This window comes from Dasypus novemcinctus, chromosome 21 (genome assembly GCF_030445035.2).
Source record: "Dasypus novemcinctus isolate mDasNov1 chromosome 21, mDasNov1.1.hap2, whole genome shotgun sequence".
Lineage (NCBI taxonomy): Eukaryota > Metazoa > Chordata > Mammalia > Cingulata > Dasypodidae > Dasypus > Dasypus novemcinctus.
In genome coordinates, this window is record NC_080693.1 from 45,597,325 (window position 1) to 45,614,530 (window position 17,206).

At 39.7% G+C, this 17,206-nt stretch overlaps 1 protein-coding gene across 5 annotated transcripts in view; it reads left to right on the forward strand.

Annotated features, from left to right (window-relative positions):
* Nucleotides 1-9,870, forward strand: part of TUBD1 (tubulin delta 1) — a 40,996-nt gene extending 31,126 nt beyond the window's left edge. For 4 of the 5 annotated variants that reach the window (XM_004457605.5, XM_012524783.4, XM_058283884.2 and 1 more), the window contains 3 exons: nucleotides 3,214-3,354; nucleotides 5,924-6,107; nucleotides 7,566-9,870. In XM_004457605.5, the coding sequence (XP_004457662.1) occupies nucleotides 3,214-3,354; nucleotides 5,924-6,107; nucleotides 7,566-7,668 (428 nt within the window). In that variant the 3' untranslated portion in view covers nucleotides 7,669-9,870. Of the gene's footprint in view, nucleotides 1-3,213; nucleotides 3,371-5,923; nucleotides 6,108-7,565 lie in introns of all 5 variants that reach the window. The other variant, XR_011646984.1, reaches the window with a different exon arrangement.
* Nucleotides 9,871-17,206: the final 7,336 nt, after the last annotated feature.

Consider the following 17,206-nt stretch of genomic DNA (forward strand, 5'->3'; position numbering starts at 1 on the left):
CATACCCTTATCCCTGCGCCCCACCCCCCATTCTTCCAATGTAATAAAATAATTTGGTTAGAGCAATTTTTACATTATCATGACTATTTAAATGCTATTCACAACTGAGCCATGTAGTATACTGTGAGTACTTTTCCTTTACTGCACAATCTTTGTTTTCTTTAGCGTTAGTAATTGTCTTGTTTTCTTGTTTGCTTTGTTTCCTGTGTACCAATCAATTCTTCAGCCTCAAATGTTTCTCTCGTCGTCTAAATTTTCTCTTTTTGTGGAACCAGTGTGGCTCAGTGGTTGAGCACCAGCTTCCCACATACGAGGTTCAGTGTTTAATCCCCAGATCTGGTACCCCACCAAAAATTTTTTTTTCTTTTCATATGTCCCGGTATTCATTCAGTTTCATCTTAAAGAAATCTCTTCTATAGCTTCTACCCTGTTCATTTCTATATTTTTTGTTCTCCAGTCAGGGCATATTTGTCATCCTAGAGATTCTCTTTGCCTGTCTTCTGTGTTGGACATTCAACTGAGAGGGTTTAGACACAGCCCCAGTGATCTGGCAAGTGGGACTAGGGCATCATGGTTTTCATTTGATATCTTTAGTTTCCTTACTGTGCCCCACCCTGGACTCTGCCTAATATTCCAGGGATGTTCTATCATATCCTTTCTAGAGAATACACCTTCATCTTCTGCTAGGATAGGGAAGAAGCAGTCACTATGTTATGCAGACAAGTTTAGCAGCATTCCCTAATCAGAAGGCAAAGGTTGATGTGCTGCATAATTGCAAAGCCAAGACTTACAGTCTGTTCATGGATCCTTTTATTTAAAGAATGCTGCATCACCAATGCTTTTGAGGCACAGAGGGCAATAATGTTTGAAAAACATGGGCATCATTGAATCTGAGTCAAAAAAGGATTCAGAAAAGTTAATGAATGTGAAAACATTTTCAGGAAACCTTAAATTACTTTGTTAATATTTTTGTTTTTACCTATACTCGAGTAATGTATGATTTAAAATATCAGAACCTGAGGTATGATGTGGGGGCATTTTTGGGACTTGGAGTTTACCTAAATGATATTGCAGGGACAGAAGCAGGACATTATATATCCTGCCATAACCCACTGAATAGACTGGGGGAGAGTGTGAACTACGAAGTAACTATTATCTATGTGGTGCAGCAGTGCCCCAAAATGTATTCACCAAATGCAATGAATGTGCCACAACAAGAAAGAGGTTGTTGATGTGGGAGGAGAGGGGTGGGGTGGGGTGTGGGGTATATGGGAACCTCATATATATATATATATATATTTTTTTTTTTTAAACCTAATTTTTTTTTTAAGATTTATTTTTTATTTAGTCTCTCCCCTTCCCCTGCCTCCCCTCCGTTGTCTGCTCTCTGTGTCCATTCACTGTGTGTTCTTCTGTGTCTGCTTGTATTCCTGTCAGCAGCACTGGGAATCTGTGTCTCTTTTTTGTTGCATCATCTTGCAGTGTCAGCTCACTTTGTTTGCTGTGCCACTTCTGGGCAGGCTGCACTTTTTTTGCACGTGGTGGCTTTCCTTACAGGGTACACTCCTTGCTCGTGGGACTCCCCTACGCCGGGGACACCCCTGCATGGCAGGCCACTCCTTGTGCACATCAGCACTGCGCATGGGCCAGCTCACCACATGGGTCAGGAGGCCCTGGGTTTGAACCTTGGACCTCCCATGTGGTAGGCGGATGCTCTATCAGTTGAGCCAAATCCACTTCCCTTATATTTTTTAATGTAACATTTTTTGTGATCTATGTATCTTTAAAAAAAAGGACAAATAAAAAAATTTTCTAAATCAAAACCTATTTTATTCTAAAAGAAAACTTTCAATAAGTATAAAATTTTTAAAAATTCTAAGTGATAAGTAAAGCTTGTTTCATACTTTAATTGGTGACATTTTCCCCCTTACAACCAGTGGTGTCTAAGAGTGAAAGAAATACAATATTATGGGTATATATATATATATTCCCTTTTTTGGTTATATGGATTGCAGATATTTTTGTCTTTCATTTTTTTCATTTATATGGTATTTTTCACCATTGGGAGTTTAACATTTTTATGTGTACAAACCTGTAAATTCTTCCTTTTTCAACTCTGAGTCTTCCCTGCCTCAAAGATATAAAAACGTTCTCTATTATTTTCCAGTATTTGTGTAGTTTTGTTTACTATTTAAATTTTAATCCATCTGGAATTTAGTTTTATTTAACAAATCAATTTTATTGATATATATTAATAAAGCATACAATTCATTCAAATACCAAAAGTTTTATTTTTAATAATGCCTTTTGTGTTACTAGTGTCCTTTCCCATTTTCAATTTTATTTGCTTAACTGATCATTTTTCACTTTATTACTTGGCTTGTTTGCCTTATTGAATTCAGCATACCAAAATTTTTTTATTTGTTATATTTCTATTTTTTCTGAAAATCAAATTTTCAGGGTATGACTGAAAATTCAATGCACTGAATTTTATCCCTATCCCATGCATCATTTAAGATAGCAGTTTCTTTAAATATCCATCACTAGTCAATTTTCAGTCCTATTTTTGTTTCATGTTTCTATAGCTCTTAATCTTTTTTTGTTTTGTTTGTTTGTTTATTAAGATATACACAGTAAAACGCACCCTTTTAAAGTGTATAGTTCTATGAATTTTAACAAACTTATACCGTGGGTAACCACCACTACAACTGAAGTAGAGTATTTCCATCATCTTAAAATGTTTCCTTACACCCCTTTTGTGACCAGCACCTTCCCTCTACCCCCCAACTCCTAGCAACCGCTGTTCTAATTTTTGTCCTTAGTTTTGCCTTTTCCACAATATCTTATAAGTAGGATCATATAATATATAGTCTTTTGGGTCTGGCTTGTTTCACTTAGCATAATGCCCCTGAGATTCAGCCATGTTGGTGTGTGTATCAGTAGTTGGTTCCTTTTTATTGCTAGTTAAAATTCCATCATATGCATGTACCCACCATCCTTTAATATTTGATGATGACTATTTCATGCCTTTTCAGAATTGAGTAGTTGGAATCACTTTAGATCAACCAGATAAGAATTTTTAAACCTCTAGACAAAAACAACTTTTGCATATCAAATAAAAATATATGTAAAATATGTATGACACAAGGTATTTTTCTTCTCTTTTTCAAAGCCATTTATAAAATGTCTTCCCTTTTTTTTTTTTTTCGGTAGGGATCAACTGGCAGGTACGGCTACCTTTATCAGGACTTCCTGCTCTTGGTAAAATGCCTCTCAACAAGGAGCTTCATTTTAACACTTCCATTGCTAACTTGGTCATCCTTCGTGGGAAAGATGTGCAAAGTGCAGAGCTGGGTATGCAGAAGTTAAGGTGAAAATTAAGATGCACATTTTGCACAGATGATTGTACAAAAAGATTCCTGAATTTATTGTTAGAGAATGGAAAATAATAGTGACAAAACAGTGTTAAGAAGTTGTTAGTTTGTGACTGAAAATCAAAATAGAAGTTATCATGTACCATACCTCACTGCAAAGGGGCCTGTGAGCTCAATTTGGATATAGGAGTTCTTTTACTAAGGAAGAAAGGGAAAACAGTTATTGCAGGATAATTTTCAGGCAGTTAAAAGAGTGGTATTCTTGGGAAATGGATGTGGCTCAAGCAATTAGGCTCCTGTCCACCATATGGGAGGCCCTGGGTTTGATTCCCGGGGCCTCCTGGTGAGAGCATGCTGGCCTGTGCTGCAAAGAACTGTTAGCCCACACCCGCAGAGAGCTGGTGTAACAAGATGATGCAACAAAAGGAGGATGCAGAGGAGATACAGTGAGAGATGCAACAGACCAGGGAGCTGAGGTGGCTCAAACAATTGAGTGCCTCTCTCCCACACTGGAGTCCCGGGATCAGTTCCCAGTGCCTCCTAAAGAGAAAGACAAGAAGAAAAGACAAGACACAGCGAATGGACATGGGGGGGGAGGGATTTACAAAAATATATTTTTAAAAAGTGGTATTCTTGAGAAGCAGATGTTGCTCAAGTGGTTGAGCTCCTACCTACCACATGGGAGATCTTGGATTCTGTTCCTGCTGCCTCCTACAGAGGATGAACAAGACAGTGAGCTGGCACAACAGGCTGGCTTGGCAAGCTAACACAAGATGATGATGCAACAAGGACACATGGAGGAAACACAATGAGAGAAACAACAAAGCAGGGAGCAGAGTGGCTCAAGTAATTGAGCTCCTCTCTCCCACAAGGGAGGTCCCAGGTTCGGTTCCTGGTGCCTCCTAAAGAGAAGACAGGCAGACACAGAGAACACACAATGAATAGACACAGAGAGCAGACAGCAAGTACAAACAATAAGGGGGACGGGAATACATAAATAAATGTTAAAAAAAAAAAGTGGTATTCTTATTAGCTTGTGTGTCTGTGCTAAGTCTCTAGGTTTATTTTATCCTTATTTGATGAGTTCAGCAATGTCAAATTGGCTACTTTTTGCTGTAGTATAAAGAAAAATGGTCTAATATAATTAGCAAAAGATCAAGTCTTGGGAAACGGACTTTGGCCCAGTGGTTAGGGCGTCCGTCTACCACATGGGAGGTCCGAGGTTCAAACCCCGGGCCTCCTTGACCCGTGTGGAGCTGGCCCATGCGCAGTGCTGATGCGTGCAAGGAGTGCAGTGCCACGCAGGGGGTGTCCCCCGTGTAGGGAAGCCCCAAGCACAAGGAGTGCACCCGTAAGGAGAGCCGCCCAGTGCGAAAGAAAGTGCAGCCTGCCCAGGAATGGCGCCGCCCACACTTCCCGTGCCGCTGACGACAACAGAAGCGGACAAAGAAACAAGACGCAGCAAATAGACACAGAGAACAGACAACCAGGGGGGAATTAAATAAATAAATAAATCTTTAAAAAAAAAAAAAAAAAGATCAAGTCTTAACTGATGATACACTTTTTAAAAAAGATTTATTTATCCCCCCCTCCCCATTGTTTTTGTTTTGTGCTTTTGTTTGCTTTCTGTGTTCATTCGCTGTGTGTTCTTCTGTGTCTGCTTGTCTTCTCTTTAGGCAGCTCCGGGAACTGATCCTGGGATCTTCTGGAGTGGAGAGAGGTATTCAATCTCTTGCGCCACCTCAGCTCCCTGGTCTGCTGCATCTCTTATTGTCTCTCCTCTGTGTCTCTTTTTGTTGTGTCATCTTGCTGCGGCAGCTTTCTGTGCTGGCAAGACTCCATGTGGGCCAGTACTCCACCTGGACCAGCTCTTTGCTTCAGCCAGCTTGCCTTCACCAGGAGGCCCCAGGACTCGAACACTGGACCTCCTATATATAGACGGGGGCCACATCCACTTCCCACACTTTTCTTCATAGTCTTAATTTTAGATTTTAAAATAGGGAAATTAATAAAAAGATAAAGTAATCCAACTTAAAAAAATTACCCAAAGCAAATTACATAAATACATAGAAGTGGTTTTTGCAAAGATGTTCCATTACAACAAAAACGTGGAAACAACCTAAATTTACTACAATAGGAAACTCTTTAAATAAATTATGATATATTCCTTTAAGGAGCCTTTAAAGATGAATGGTATTTATTGACATGGAAGGAGGTTCACATTTCTGTGAAAGAAAAATGCAGATTACAGATGAGCATGTATGTGAAACTGATATACAAGGAGAGTCAACAAAATGTTTATTTTGGTTTTCTCTGGGTGGTGGCATTTCAGCTGTTCTGGTGGCTTGAACATCTTATTTTTCTGAGTGGTGTGAATTATTACTATTAATTTTAAAAACCAAACAAACATGGATTGTTTTATCCAAAAGCCAGTATAAACTAGTTTTAAAAGATTTCTGATGAAACAGAAAAGAAAATATCCATTTTAAAATTTATTTTCAAAATTAATAACATGATATAAACAATGCCTAATGTTATCTTTACTGTAGGTGATTTTAAGGATCCAGCTCTCTATACTTCTTGGTTAGAACCTGCTAATGCCTTCAATGTATGGAAAACCCAGCGAGCCTTCAGCAAATATGAGAAGTCTGCAGCATTGGTTAGCAATAGCCAATTCTTAGTAAAGCCACTTGATACAATTGTGGGCAAAGCATGGAATATGTTTGCTTCAAAGTAAGTAAAAAATAAGTCTTTTTAAGCTTAGGCCGACCATAGAGTATAGAGTTAAAGCATGAGACAGGATCCAGAATAAGCATGGCTGCCACATTGTAGGGGTGACACTGTGGTCATGTTACTTCAGGCCTCATTTCCTTATCTGTACAATGGGTCCTGAGAGAATATGTGGTGAGGATTAAGTGAGATAATCATGTAAACACAAGTACAATGCCTGGCTAGTAAATGCTTGCCATTATTATTATTATTACTATATTGCTACTTTATTATTCTTACTGTTATTGTTCAAATGGGTAGTTTCTAAGCCAAATGAAATTAAAGCAGAAATTTCATTATAAGGCACAATTTTCCAAAATAAAGATAGTCTTCTAGAATAAGATCTTTGGGAGAGTAGAAGAGATACTGATTTTGTTCATTAAGAAATATGGGAAGTTCAACTCCACTTGATACTAAGAAATGTTTTTTCAGGTTCCTTGACCTGAACCACCATTGCTAAATGTCCAATGGTCTCTGTGACAATTATTTTGTTACAAAATTTTTAGGAGATTAAAAGTGTGGTACTCTTTAAGCTTTATGTTTCTATGGTAAGTCTCTAGGTTTATTGTATCCTTATTTGATGAGTTTAGCAATGTTAAATTGGCTACTTTTTGCTGTCTATAAAGAAAAAAGTCTAATAATAATTTGAAAAAGATCATTTCAAATCTGACTGATGATATACTTTTCTTCATAGTAGTCATTTTATATTTAAAAAAGACTAGACAGAGTCTCTAACTTTGGTTAGCTGGGTTTCCCAAGGGCCCAATCATCCTGCATGTAGCCGTTCCATAAATCCCTGCGATGGTAGGAGTATGTACATTGTCCCTTTCTGGCAACATTTTCTCCTAATCTCACTGAGTGGTAGCAGCCATTGTCACCTCAATTTAATTCATGTCTGCCCTTGATAGTCTTTTAAACATGATTTCTCCTGCCTTAGAACATTTTGAGGAGATTACTAAGAAGACCACCCTGGCATTTCTACAAATTAAGTATTGTCTGAAAAGCATTTGGGAGGCTTCCTAGACTTTATTCCTAGAACTAGGCTGATGTGTTTGCACAGTTTCAAGCCTTAGATAAAACTTCTCAGGCATTTTTTAGAGTTTATATTGACCCAGTCATCTTGTGTAGGGTGTCATGTAATAGGTGCTGGGTGTACAACCAAATACGAACATGCTGCTTTTCCCTGCGTGCCCCTTCTTGTATCTCTCTTGGATACTAGAAGGACAGGGAGCTTGACATAAATTTGGACAGTTTGCTAATCTTTGAAGTAAACAGTGAACAAATATGACTCAAAAGATTCTACGATCTTTGAATTTTCATGTGTGAGAAAAGATCTACTTATTGTTTAACTTTAAGAGCATTAATTCACCATAGATTTTTTATTTTACATTTTCTATGTGTGTTTGTGTGTTTTTCCACCAGGGCCTATATTCATCAATACACAAAATTTGGAATTGAAGAAGAGGACTTTCTGGACAGTTTCACATTGCTAGAGCAGGTTGTTAGCAGTTACTGTAACCTCTGATTTTGAACAAAGGGGAAAAAGTACTTTAAGTCACTTTTGGACTAAAATACTTTCAATACTGCTTTCTCTGTAAAGTTTTCAAAGTCCTAGGTGTTAAAGTAACAAAGTGGAATCTGATTCTATTCTGCTTACTTTACACCACAAAAGTGGGGGATCTTTTAAATGAAGCATTTTCTACTTGGTATTTCATTTGTAAGAAAAAAATTGCACATATTTAAGTATCACACATATCAAAAATTATGGATTATGGGAAGTGGATGTGGCAAAAATTGTGGATTATGGGAAGTGGATGTGGCTCAAGCATCCACTTTTCTCATTTGTAAGAAAAAAAAATTGGTGCGTCTATAAAGAACTTTCAAACACCTGGCTGAGGTGCTGGAACTCTGGAACTTTCCAGGCAAAGGGCATACATTGTTTTGTCCCCATCTTCCTAAAACTTCCCTCTTTACTTCAAAAAATACGAGCTAAACTTTCACAGCTCAAGTTTACACCAAGAGAATTCAATTCTGTATTTAAATATATTCATCTTTGAAGTGAATGTGTTGAACCACAAGAGGGGGCTATTGTCAAATGCTACAATGCAAACATCTATTTTGAATATTTAATTTACTCTTAACAATACGGTTTCCCACTTAAGCAGCTATTTAAAAATAAATGTCAGGATTTTGGTAATAAATGAATATCATGCTTAAATAGAAAAGTGAATACATAAATTTTTACTTTGCTTTTCTTAAATGTTCTGGCATCAGCAAATTAAGTCAAATTCTCTTTTAGATCTTGGAATGCCAGAGCACAAGGTGATTTTATTCAATTAGAGCTTTAAAATGACTTACAGATGTTTAACTGATGTGGAAGATGGTTATATGCTTTTCAGTAAAATGGGTAAGAGCTTTCACCCAAATTTTACTTAGCTGAGAAAAATCATCACCAAGAAAATGCAGTGATTGATGAAACTGACACACACAGATGTGGGTCTGACTCGAGGATAAAACACACTTGTAAATTGGCAGCTGAGTTTGAAAGGGAATGGTGTATTTTACTAAAACATATTACTTGCCATGTATTAACAAATGTAAAATGGGAAACACATAGGAAAACCTCCCCTTTCTGCCAAATCTACCAGCAGTGACGTTTGTTTTTATATGGAAAAATGATAGTTCACAGCTTCACTGGTTTCTTCCTTTTCTTTCCATATGGAAATGATTACCTTTCTGCTGTTTTTCTTATCAACTGTTGCTATGATTTAAAATACTGGACCATATCTTATTTCTTAGGAATGCAAAAAGTGGTCTGTTCAGCTGCTAAAAGGCACACCCCACTGCTGCATTTCGTTTGTTCGTATGTTTGAAAATAATTAGATCATAATTTCTACAAAATAAAGTTTAAAGTAATTGTTTAGCATTGAAGAGACTGAAAGATTGAAACAATTTCGCAGACTAAGCAACGTTAAAGAAGATCTGTAACTGAATTATCCCAGCCAGGGGTTAAGTTGATCCTAAGGTACCGTGCCTGAAGTCAAATTTAAAGAAAGGCATACATTGAATAATTTGTTTTTTGGGATACCAATCTGGGCAAGTATATTTCTATACTTGGAATCATAGGATCAATGGCAGGTGAGTATTAGAAGTAAACCCCAAGTTAGACAAAGTTGTGGTTTATTCAGTTAGGATATGACCTTTTTTTAATCCATAATTTTTTAAAATAAAGATTTATTTTACTTATTTACCTCTTCCCCCATGCCATTTGTTTGCACTTGCTGTCTGCTCTCTTTGTTGTGTGCTTGTCTTCTTTTTAGGTGGCACTGGGAATCGAACCTGGGACCTCCCATGTGGGAGGGAGGCTCCTAGTGGCTTGAGTGACCTCTGCTGCTCCCTGCTTGATGTCTCTTATTTTGTTTTCTTGTTGTGTCTCTTCATTGCATCATCTCATTGTGTCATCTCGTTGTGCCAGCCTGCTGCATCAGCTCACCACGTCAGCTTGCTGTCTTTCTCGTCTTCTTTAGGAGGCACCAGAAATCGAACCTGGGACCTCCCATGTGGTAGGTGGGCACCCAACTGCTTGAGCCACATCCATTTCCCATAATCCATAATTTTTTATATGTGTGGAATTTAAATATTTGCAAGCTTGTTTGAAACATTTATATGGAATATACATTTTTCTTGTCTATTTAAAATGATGTAAATAAAGGTTTTGGTATTACAATTGTAATTTTAAGTTAAAAATTAACACAAGGAAGCCAAAGCTTCAGGATTAGGGGCAGCACTAGAAGTCTGATTTGTGTGGACAAGGTGGCCAATGGGCCAGGACAACATAGAATCATTAAGCTCGCAGGCATACAGACCCAGAAAACTTTGAAAATGTAATCTCATAGTCAGTTGAATAAGTGGCATACTATGTTGTCAATCAAATATTATCCTCCAAACATAGGATACACCCCTATAGACAGAGTCAGGTAACTCAAACTGCTTTTTTTCAATCTGTTCACTCTTTTCCTGTCAGTTGACTCCCATTTTTGCTTTTCCCAGGAGCTCTTTAAGCCGAAGAGCCCATTTCTTCCCATTAAGTCCCTCTTGCTTCCTGTTTGAGCATTTTTTGCTCCCTACTATCCAGTCAATATGCACCATCTTTCTTCTTTATTTCACCCTTCACTTAGAACTCTCTCAATGTGCCAACAGTTTACCATTATTGATCCATTCATTCTTCCAGCCAGGATCTATTCAATGCCTACTATGTGCCCGGCACTGAGTGAAGTGCTAAGGATGAATCCCACATGGTCTAAATGAAGATGCGTACAGTGTAGTTAAGTTTCTTTGAATGTCTAGTGCTACAATTCTGGCTTCCTGATATTGCTTATTATCTTGTCTGTGTCCATGGTCAGTTTTTTTTGTAGAAAGAATGTTGTCCAAGTGAAAGAACAGTGAACTGAGAGCTCTCAGGACTGGCTTTAAGCTTGTCTGAAAAGTCTCCTCACTGCCTCTGTAGACTCTACTTTACAGTCTACATACCAGTGATTTTTTCCCTGACCACTATGTTTATCACACTTGAATTTCTGTCTAAAATTTTGTATTGAAACATGCTCCATATGTTCCTAGCTGACTCTTTTCTCCTTGAGCCAAGGTTTGGCAGTCAACCTCTTTCTTGTTCTGCCACCTACTACCAAATATGGCTTTACCCACTCACTGGTGATTTTTGGTAAACAGTCAGTTACTTATTTTAATTTAAGAGACATTTGCTCATCTGTATCAATCACATTGTTTCCAGTGGGTTCTAGGAATGTGAGCTGAAAAATCTGTCTTTACCTTTTTAACTAAATAAATCCCTACTCCTACACCCTGAAATGTCTCAGATGATGCACTGTCAGCCTTACTAATAGATGGAATCTGATTTCCTCAAGCAGAAATGCTTGCATAGGAAGGTAATATAAACAATGCAAATATTTCAAGTTTCTCAGTGTAGGAGACACTGTGGTACCACGCTATAGAAAGGGAAGGGGGAGAAAATGCCAAATCATTTAGACTCTAGGGAGCCAGTGAGGCGAGAGAAGAAAAGGAAGGTTGGGGGAACAGATGTTCCCCCAAACTAATAACTTACAAGGATTTCAGAAAAAAGAATGGATGGGTTTTTTTTTTTTTTTTTTTGGTTTTGTCCTGTTGTTTTTTTTTCTTGATGTTCTGGGATGGGGATTGAACCTGGGACCTCGTTATGTGGGAAGCCAGCACTGAGCCACACTGACTCCCCTGAGTTGTTTTTACATTTGTTTGCATGTTGTTTGTTTTTAGGAGGTACCGGAAACGGAACCTGGACCTCCCATGCGGGAAGCAGGCAGTCAACCGCTTGAGCTACATCCACTCCCCCAGATAGTTTTTGAATTGTGAATTTTACTTAATGATGAAAGATCTAAGAATAGCTTAAAAAGAAACAGTAAGCTAAATTATGTATCACTTAGCAAATAATTCCATCACACCTGAATTTATCTCCTTTGCCAGTGATGGAGCCAGTATGATGGATACATTTATGGCTTTCTTGTCCTTTTTGCATTTAATTATTTACATGATGAGTACACGAAGATTTGAGGATTCTATACCCGTGCTGTATTTGTATAGTAAGGTAGCCATTAGCCACGTGTCTCTTGAGCACTTTAAATGTGGCTAGTCCAAATTGAGATGTGCTGTAAGTATAAAATACACATTGGATTTTGAAGGCTCGTATGAATAAAAGAATGCAAACTATCTCATATATATATCAAAATATGGGACCTTGTATATGCAAAGCAGGCACTCAACCACTGAGGAGCTACACCTGCTCCCTAATATGTTTTTTGTATTAGATCACATGTTGAAATGATAATACGTTGGGCATATTTGAAATCTACATATTATTCTAATTAAGCTTATCTGTTTTTTACTTCTCTAAATGGCCAGTAAAACTTTCTAAGTTTTAAATTAGATATGTGGACAGGGCTGTTCTAGGCTTTTTAGGAGCAAAGTCCTGGGAACTATAGAAACTAGAGTTGAACAGAGCTTGTCCTTACTAGGTAAGAAAGAGGTCATGGGAACATGATAGTAAGAAACATGCTATGAGGCAAAAGGTGGGAGTTTCTGATTTGAAGAAAGGGGGCCTTTGCTTTAAGCTAGACTCATAGTCAATATGAAAGAGGCGGAAGTGAACTTAATTCAACAAACATTCACTGAACACCTGCAAAGTGAGGTACTGTGCTGGCACTGAGAGATACAAAATGAGTCAGGGGAAGTGGATGTGGCTCAAGCGATTGGGTTCCTGCCTGCCACATGGAGGTCCCGGATTCGGTTCCCAGTGCCTCCTGGAGAAGGTGAGCTGGTTGGCAGGCAGGCGCAGCGAGGTGATGTAACAAGATGACACAACAAAAGAGACACGAAAAGGAAAGACAATGAGAGACACAACAAACCAGGGAACAGAGGTGGCTCAGGTGACTGCCTTTCTTCTACATGGGAGGTCCTGGATTCAGTTTCTGGTGCCTCCTAAAGAGAAGATGAGCAGAGAAATGGGTTTGGCTCAACTGATAGAGCATCTGCCTACCACACGGGAGGTCCAGGGTTCAAACCCAGGGCCTCCTGACCCGTGTGGTGAGCTGGCCCATGCACAGTGCTGATGCGCGCAAGGAGTGCTGTGCCACGCAGGGGTGTCCTCCATGTAGGGGAACCCCACATGCAAGGAGTGTGCCCTGTAAGGAGAGCTGCCCCGTGCGAAAAAAGTGCAGCCTGCCCAGGAGTGGCACCGCATACATGGAGCTGACGCAGCAAGATGACGCAACAAAAATGAGAAGCGGTTTCCCAGTGCCACTGACAAGAATACAAGTGGGCACAGAAGAACATGCAGTGAGTGGACACAGAGAGCAGACAATGGGGGGGGGGAGCCGGAAGGGGAGAGAAATAAATAAAAAATAAATCTTTAAAAAGAAAAGATGAGCAGATACAGAGAGCACACAGCAAATGAACACAGAGCAGACAGCAAGTAAAAACAATGGGAGGGGGGAAATAAACAAAATCTTAAAAAAAAAAAAGTCAGACCTGGCCCTTGTCCTCAAGGAGTTCACTGTTTTATACATTCTTTGCTGTAAAGCACATGCCTATTTCATGATAGAGACTCCATGTTTATTGAATGGATTAATAAGAGTGACTATGGGAGACATGTAAAGGTGCAAAACTGTAGGAACACAGAGAAGCCATTAAAGACCCCATTCATAGCTGTTAGATAAACCAAGAATATGAAAATATAAATGTAATTAACAAGTTTTGTCTCTGAAGCCATTTTGTACAATTAAAGGCAAATCAAGACAATATAAATTCAAACCGTATGTTAAGAGAATAAAGAATTGCCATTGCTTCCAAGTCTTTGCCTGAAATCTAAACTTCTTATCCTGGAATTCAAAGCCTTCAAAACATTGGCCATGCCTCAGTCTTCCTTTTTTAAATAAGTATCTTTAAAAAAAAAAAGATTTATTTATTTTCCCCCTCCCCCATCGTTAGTACTTGCTCTCTGCTCTCTGTGTCCATTTACTGTCTGCTTTCTCTGTCTGCTTGTCTTCTCTTTAGGAAGCACCAAGAACTGAATCTGGGACCTCCCATGTGGGAGAGAGGCACTCAATTGCTTAAACCACCTCAACTCCCTAGTTTGTTGTGTCTTTCATTGTTTTCCCTCTTTGTGTCTCTTTATTGCGTCATCTTGTTGCATCAGCTCACCATGCCTGCTTGTCACATCAGCTTGCTGTCTTGCTCATCTTCTCTGGGAAGCACCGGGAACCGAACCTGAGACCTCCCATGTGGTAGGCAGGAGCTCAATCGCTTTAGCCACATCTGCTTCCCAGTCTCCCACTGTTCTTTTTTTTTAAAAAAGATTTATTTTTAAAAAATTTTTCTCTCCCCTTCCCCCTGCACCCCAGTTGTCTGCTTTCTGTGTCCATTCGCTGCATGTTCTTCTGTGACCGCTTCTATCCTTACCAGCAGCACCGGAATCTGTGTTTCTTTTTGTTGCGTCATCTTGTTGCGTCAGCTCTCCATGTGTGCGGCGCCGTTCCTGGGCAGGCTGCACTTTCTTTCGTGCTGTGTGCCTCTCCTTACGGGGCGCGCTTCTTGTGCATGGGGCTTCCCTACGTGGGGGATACCCCTGCATCGCAGGGCACTCCTTGTGCGCATCAGCACTGCGCATTCGCCAGCTCCACATGGGTCAAGGGGTCCCGGGGTTTGAACCGCAGACCTCCCATGTGGTAGACGGACGCCCTATCCATTGGGCCAAGTCCGCTTCCCTCCCATTGTTGTTTATGTGTGTTATGGAGGCCAAGACAGACAGAAACGGCTATTAAAAGTTATTATGGGGGGAGCAGATGTGGGCTCAAGCAGTTGAACGCCTGCCTCCCACGTGGGAGGTCTGGGTTTGGCTCCTCGTGCCTCCTAAAGAAAAAACAAACAAGCAAACAGAGCAAAACAAACCAGTAAACAATGAGCAAAACAAACAAGCAAAACAAAGGCAAACAACAAACGGTGGTGGTTAAGCACCAGCCTCCTGCATATGAGGTCCCAGGTTTGGAGGTCCCAGGTTCAAAGCCCAGTCCCAGGACCTCAAAAAAAAAACACAGCTTATTATGGGGGAGCAGATGTAACTATGGTTGAGTGCCTGCTTCCCATGAACGAAGTCCTGGGTTCAATACAAGGTTCCTCCTTAAAAAGTTACTATGAAAAGCACAATGATTTGTCTACATGATTAAGTTTATTTTTTTCAGTAAAGACAGGAATGGAACCATCTATCACTACCTAAGGTTACATCTGAGGAGACATACCCCAGCCCACCTGTCTGCTTCTGCTCTGCCCCTACTGCCAGGCTGCCAAGACCAAGAAGAAAGGCCTGAAAGGACACATACCAGATTTCATAGTGATGTCTTCTAGGGATTGGATTTTTCAGGAGAGTTCCTTCTTCTTTATATTTTTCTTTTATTTGCTTTTTTTTTTTTTCAACAAAGTGCTTTAAAACGCAACATAAAGATAAAATAAAAGGATTTTTTTTAGAAGGTACTGAGGACTGAACCCAGGACCTCACACATGGGAAGCAGGTGCTTACCCTGAGCTATGTCTACTCCCCAGTGAGTTGGTTTTTGTGTGTGTGTGTGTTTTTTAGGAGGTACTGGGGACAAACCCAGAACCTTGTACATAGGAAGCAGGTTCTCAACCACTTATGCTACATCCGCTCCCTGAAAGGATTTTTTAAAGGATATTGTTAACATCTGGAGACAGTCTGAAGCATGGAAGGGTCAAGAATGGCGGTAACTAGGGATGGAATTAGGAAGAAACTGTATCTTTGTGTTGGAAACCATCGCATAAATAGGGTGTAGGAACTACAGGATACTCCAGGTTCGGGGGACAGAGGAGGAGGGGAGAAATGAAAGACTAACCTTAGAGTCTTATTTTCTCAAAATATTCTTTTAATGAACAATGGCTACTGGTAAATATATCACAACAATGTCTGGGAGTGGCCTATAAAGAAGTGTACTATAAAGTAGGAAACTTTTTGTGTATGAAAGAACTTTTTACTTCCTCCTCAGAGATCAGGGATATCTTTTATGATCAGATAGATTCTTTATATTTGAAGAAGAAAATGCAGAACATCTGACAATTTCTTTGATCTCTATATTTTTCTAAAAGCACTATTTTTCAGCCCTACCACTCTCCCCCCCTCCCCCCAATTTTCCTTCTAGAATTGTGCAAAGCACTCTCTCACAAGTATGCCTTCACCAGGCAGGCATCTAATTATGTCTGGACTCCATCAGAAGGCCAGGAACAGTGAAGTCCAAGTTTTCCAGATTTTGAGAACTATGCATCCACCTGAGAGTGGAATTCTCGAGTTTTGTACCTTTCTTCACCACTACAAGATTTTTATACAAGTAAATCTTTCTGAATTCTGGTGTTCCTGGGGAGCGCTGTAATTGTGGTCATATGTCACTTATTCTGAGCTCCTATCCAGCCAACTTCAATAAGCAATAACTCATTTACTGAAACGTAAACAACCCCAGCACCAAAGCAGCCAAGTGGAAGGCTGCCTTGACCACATGCTCCAGAAGGTGTAAGAAAGCCTTGATTCTGCCTTTTGGTTTGGCAGAGGCAGTTTGGGAGTATGCCATAACACTAACTTGGGAACTCTTATGACATCTGGGTTCTAGGTGGCTGCCACTGCTGTCTAGGCCAGCCCTACTGAAATCTTGGACTCTAGTAGAAACATACAAGAAATGATATTGCCAAACTTTTCTCCTTATAAAGACAGAGAATTTATCCAGGAATTACCCTTTCAGTTCCCATAGGGAGGAGTCATTGGCTAAGCCAGCAGGACACAACCGGAGAGAGGGATTTAAAAACAGCTCCTGTGACCCCACAGTGCCATCTCTTCAAGAACAGTACTATGTAAACAAGTTAAGACTTAGATGACAATACAGAGGACATATTACTCCAGAGTCTCTGAAAAAGCCCAGCTTATTCACTGACAGAACAAAGTTAAGAGTGGTCTACTGGACAGCACCTTCACTAGCAGTTAGGGAACCTGAGATCCAGACTCCTTGTAGACTCTACCAATCTACTGGCCAGTATCTTCCTTCTCAATATTCTTAACGATACATAGTCTCTCTCCCTCAAACTTGCTTCTCCTACTGCATTCCTGACTGTCATTGGCATCACTCTTCTCAGAGTTCTTTGGTTCATTTCTCACCTTTACTTGATGCTGCCTGGGACCCTGGATTCTACTTAGGTAGCATTTCTTGACTGCCTTTGCATTCCCATTGCTGCGTCACCTTAACCATTGTAGTATGCACTCAGCAAATATTCTCTGTGAGCCTAGCAAGTGCCAGGCCTTGTGTTTGGCTCTCAGAGTATGACAGAGAGCACAACAGTCCCTGCCCTTACAGGGCTTAGGTCCTAGTGAAGTAAACAGACCAAAACAAACAAACAAAAAAAACAGATAAAGTAGTTGTGCCTTATGTAACTACTGTAAAGGAAACAAAAGAGCTTAGTAAGGCAAAAAG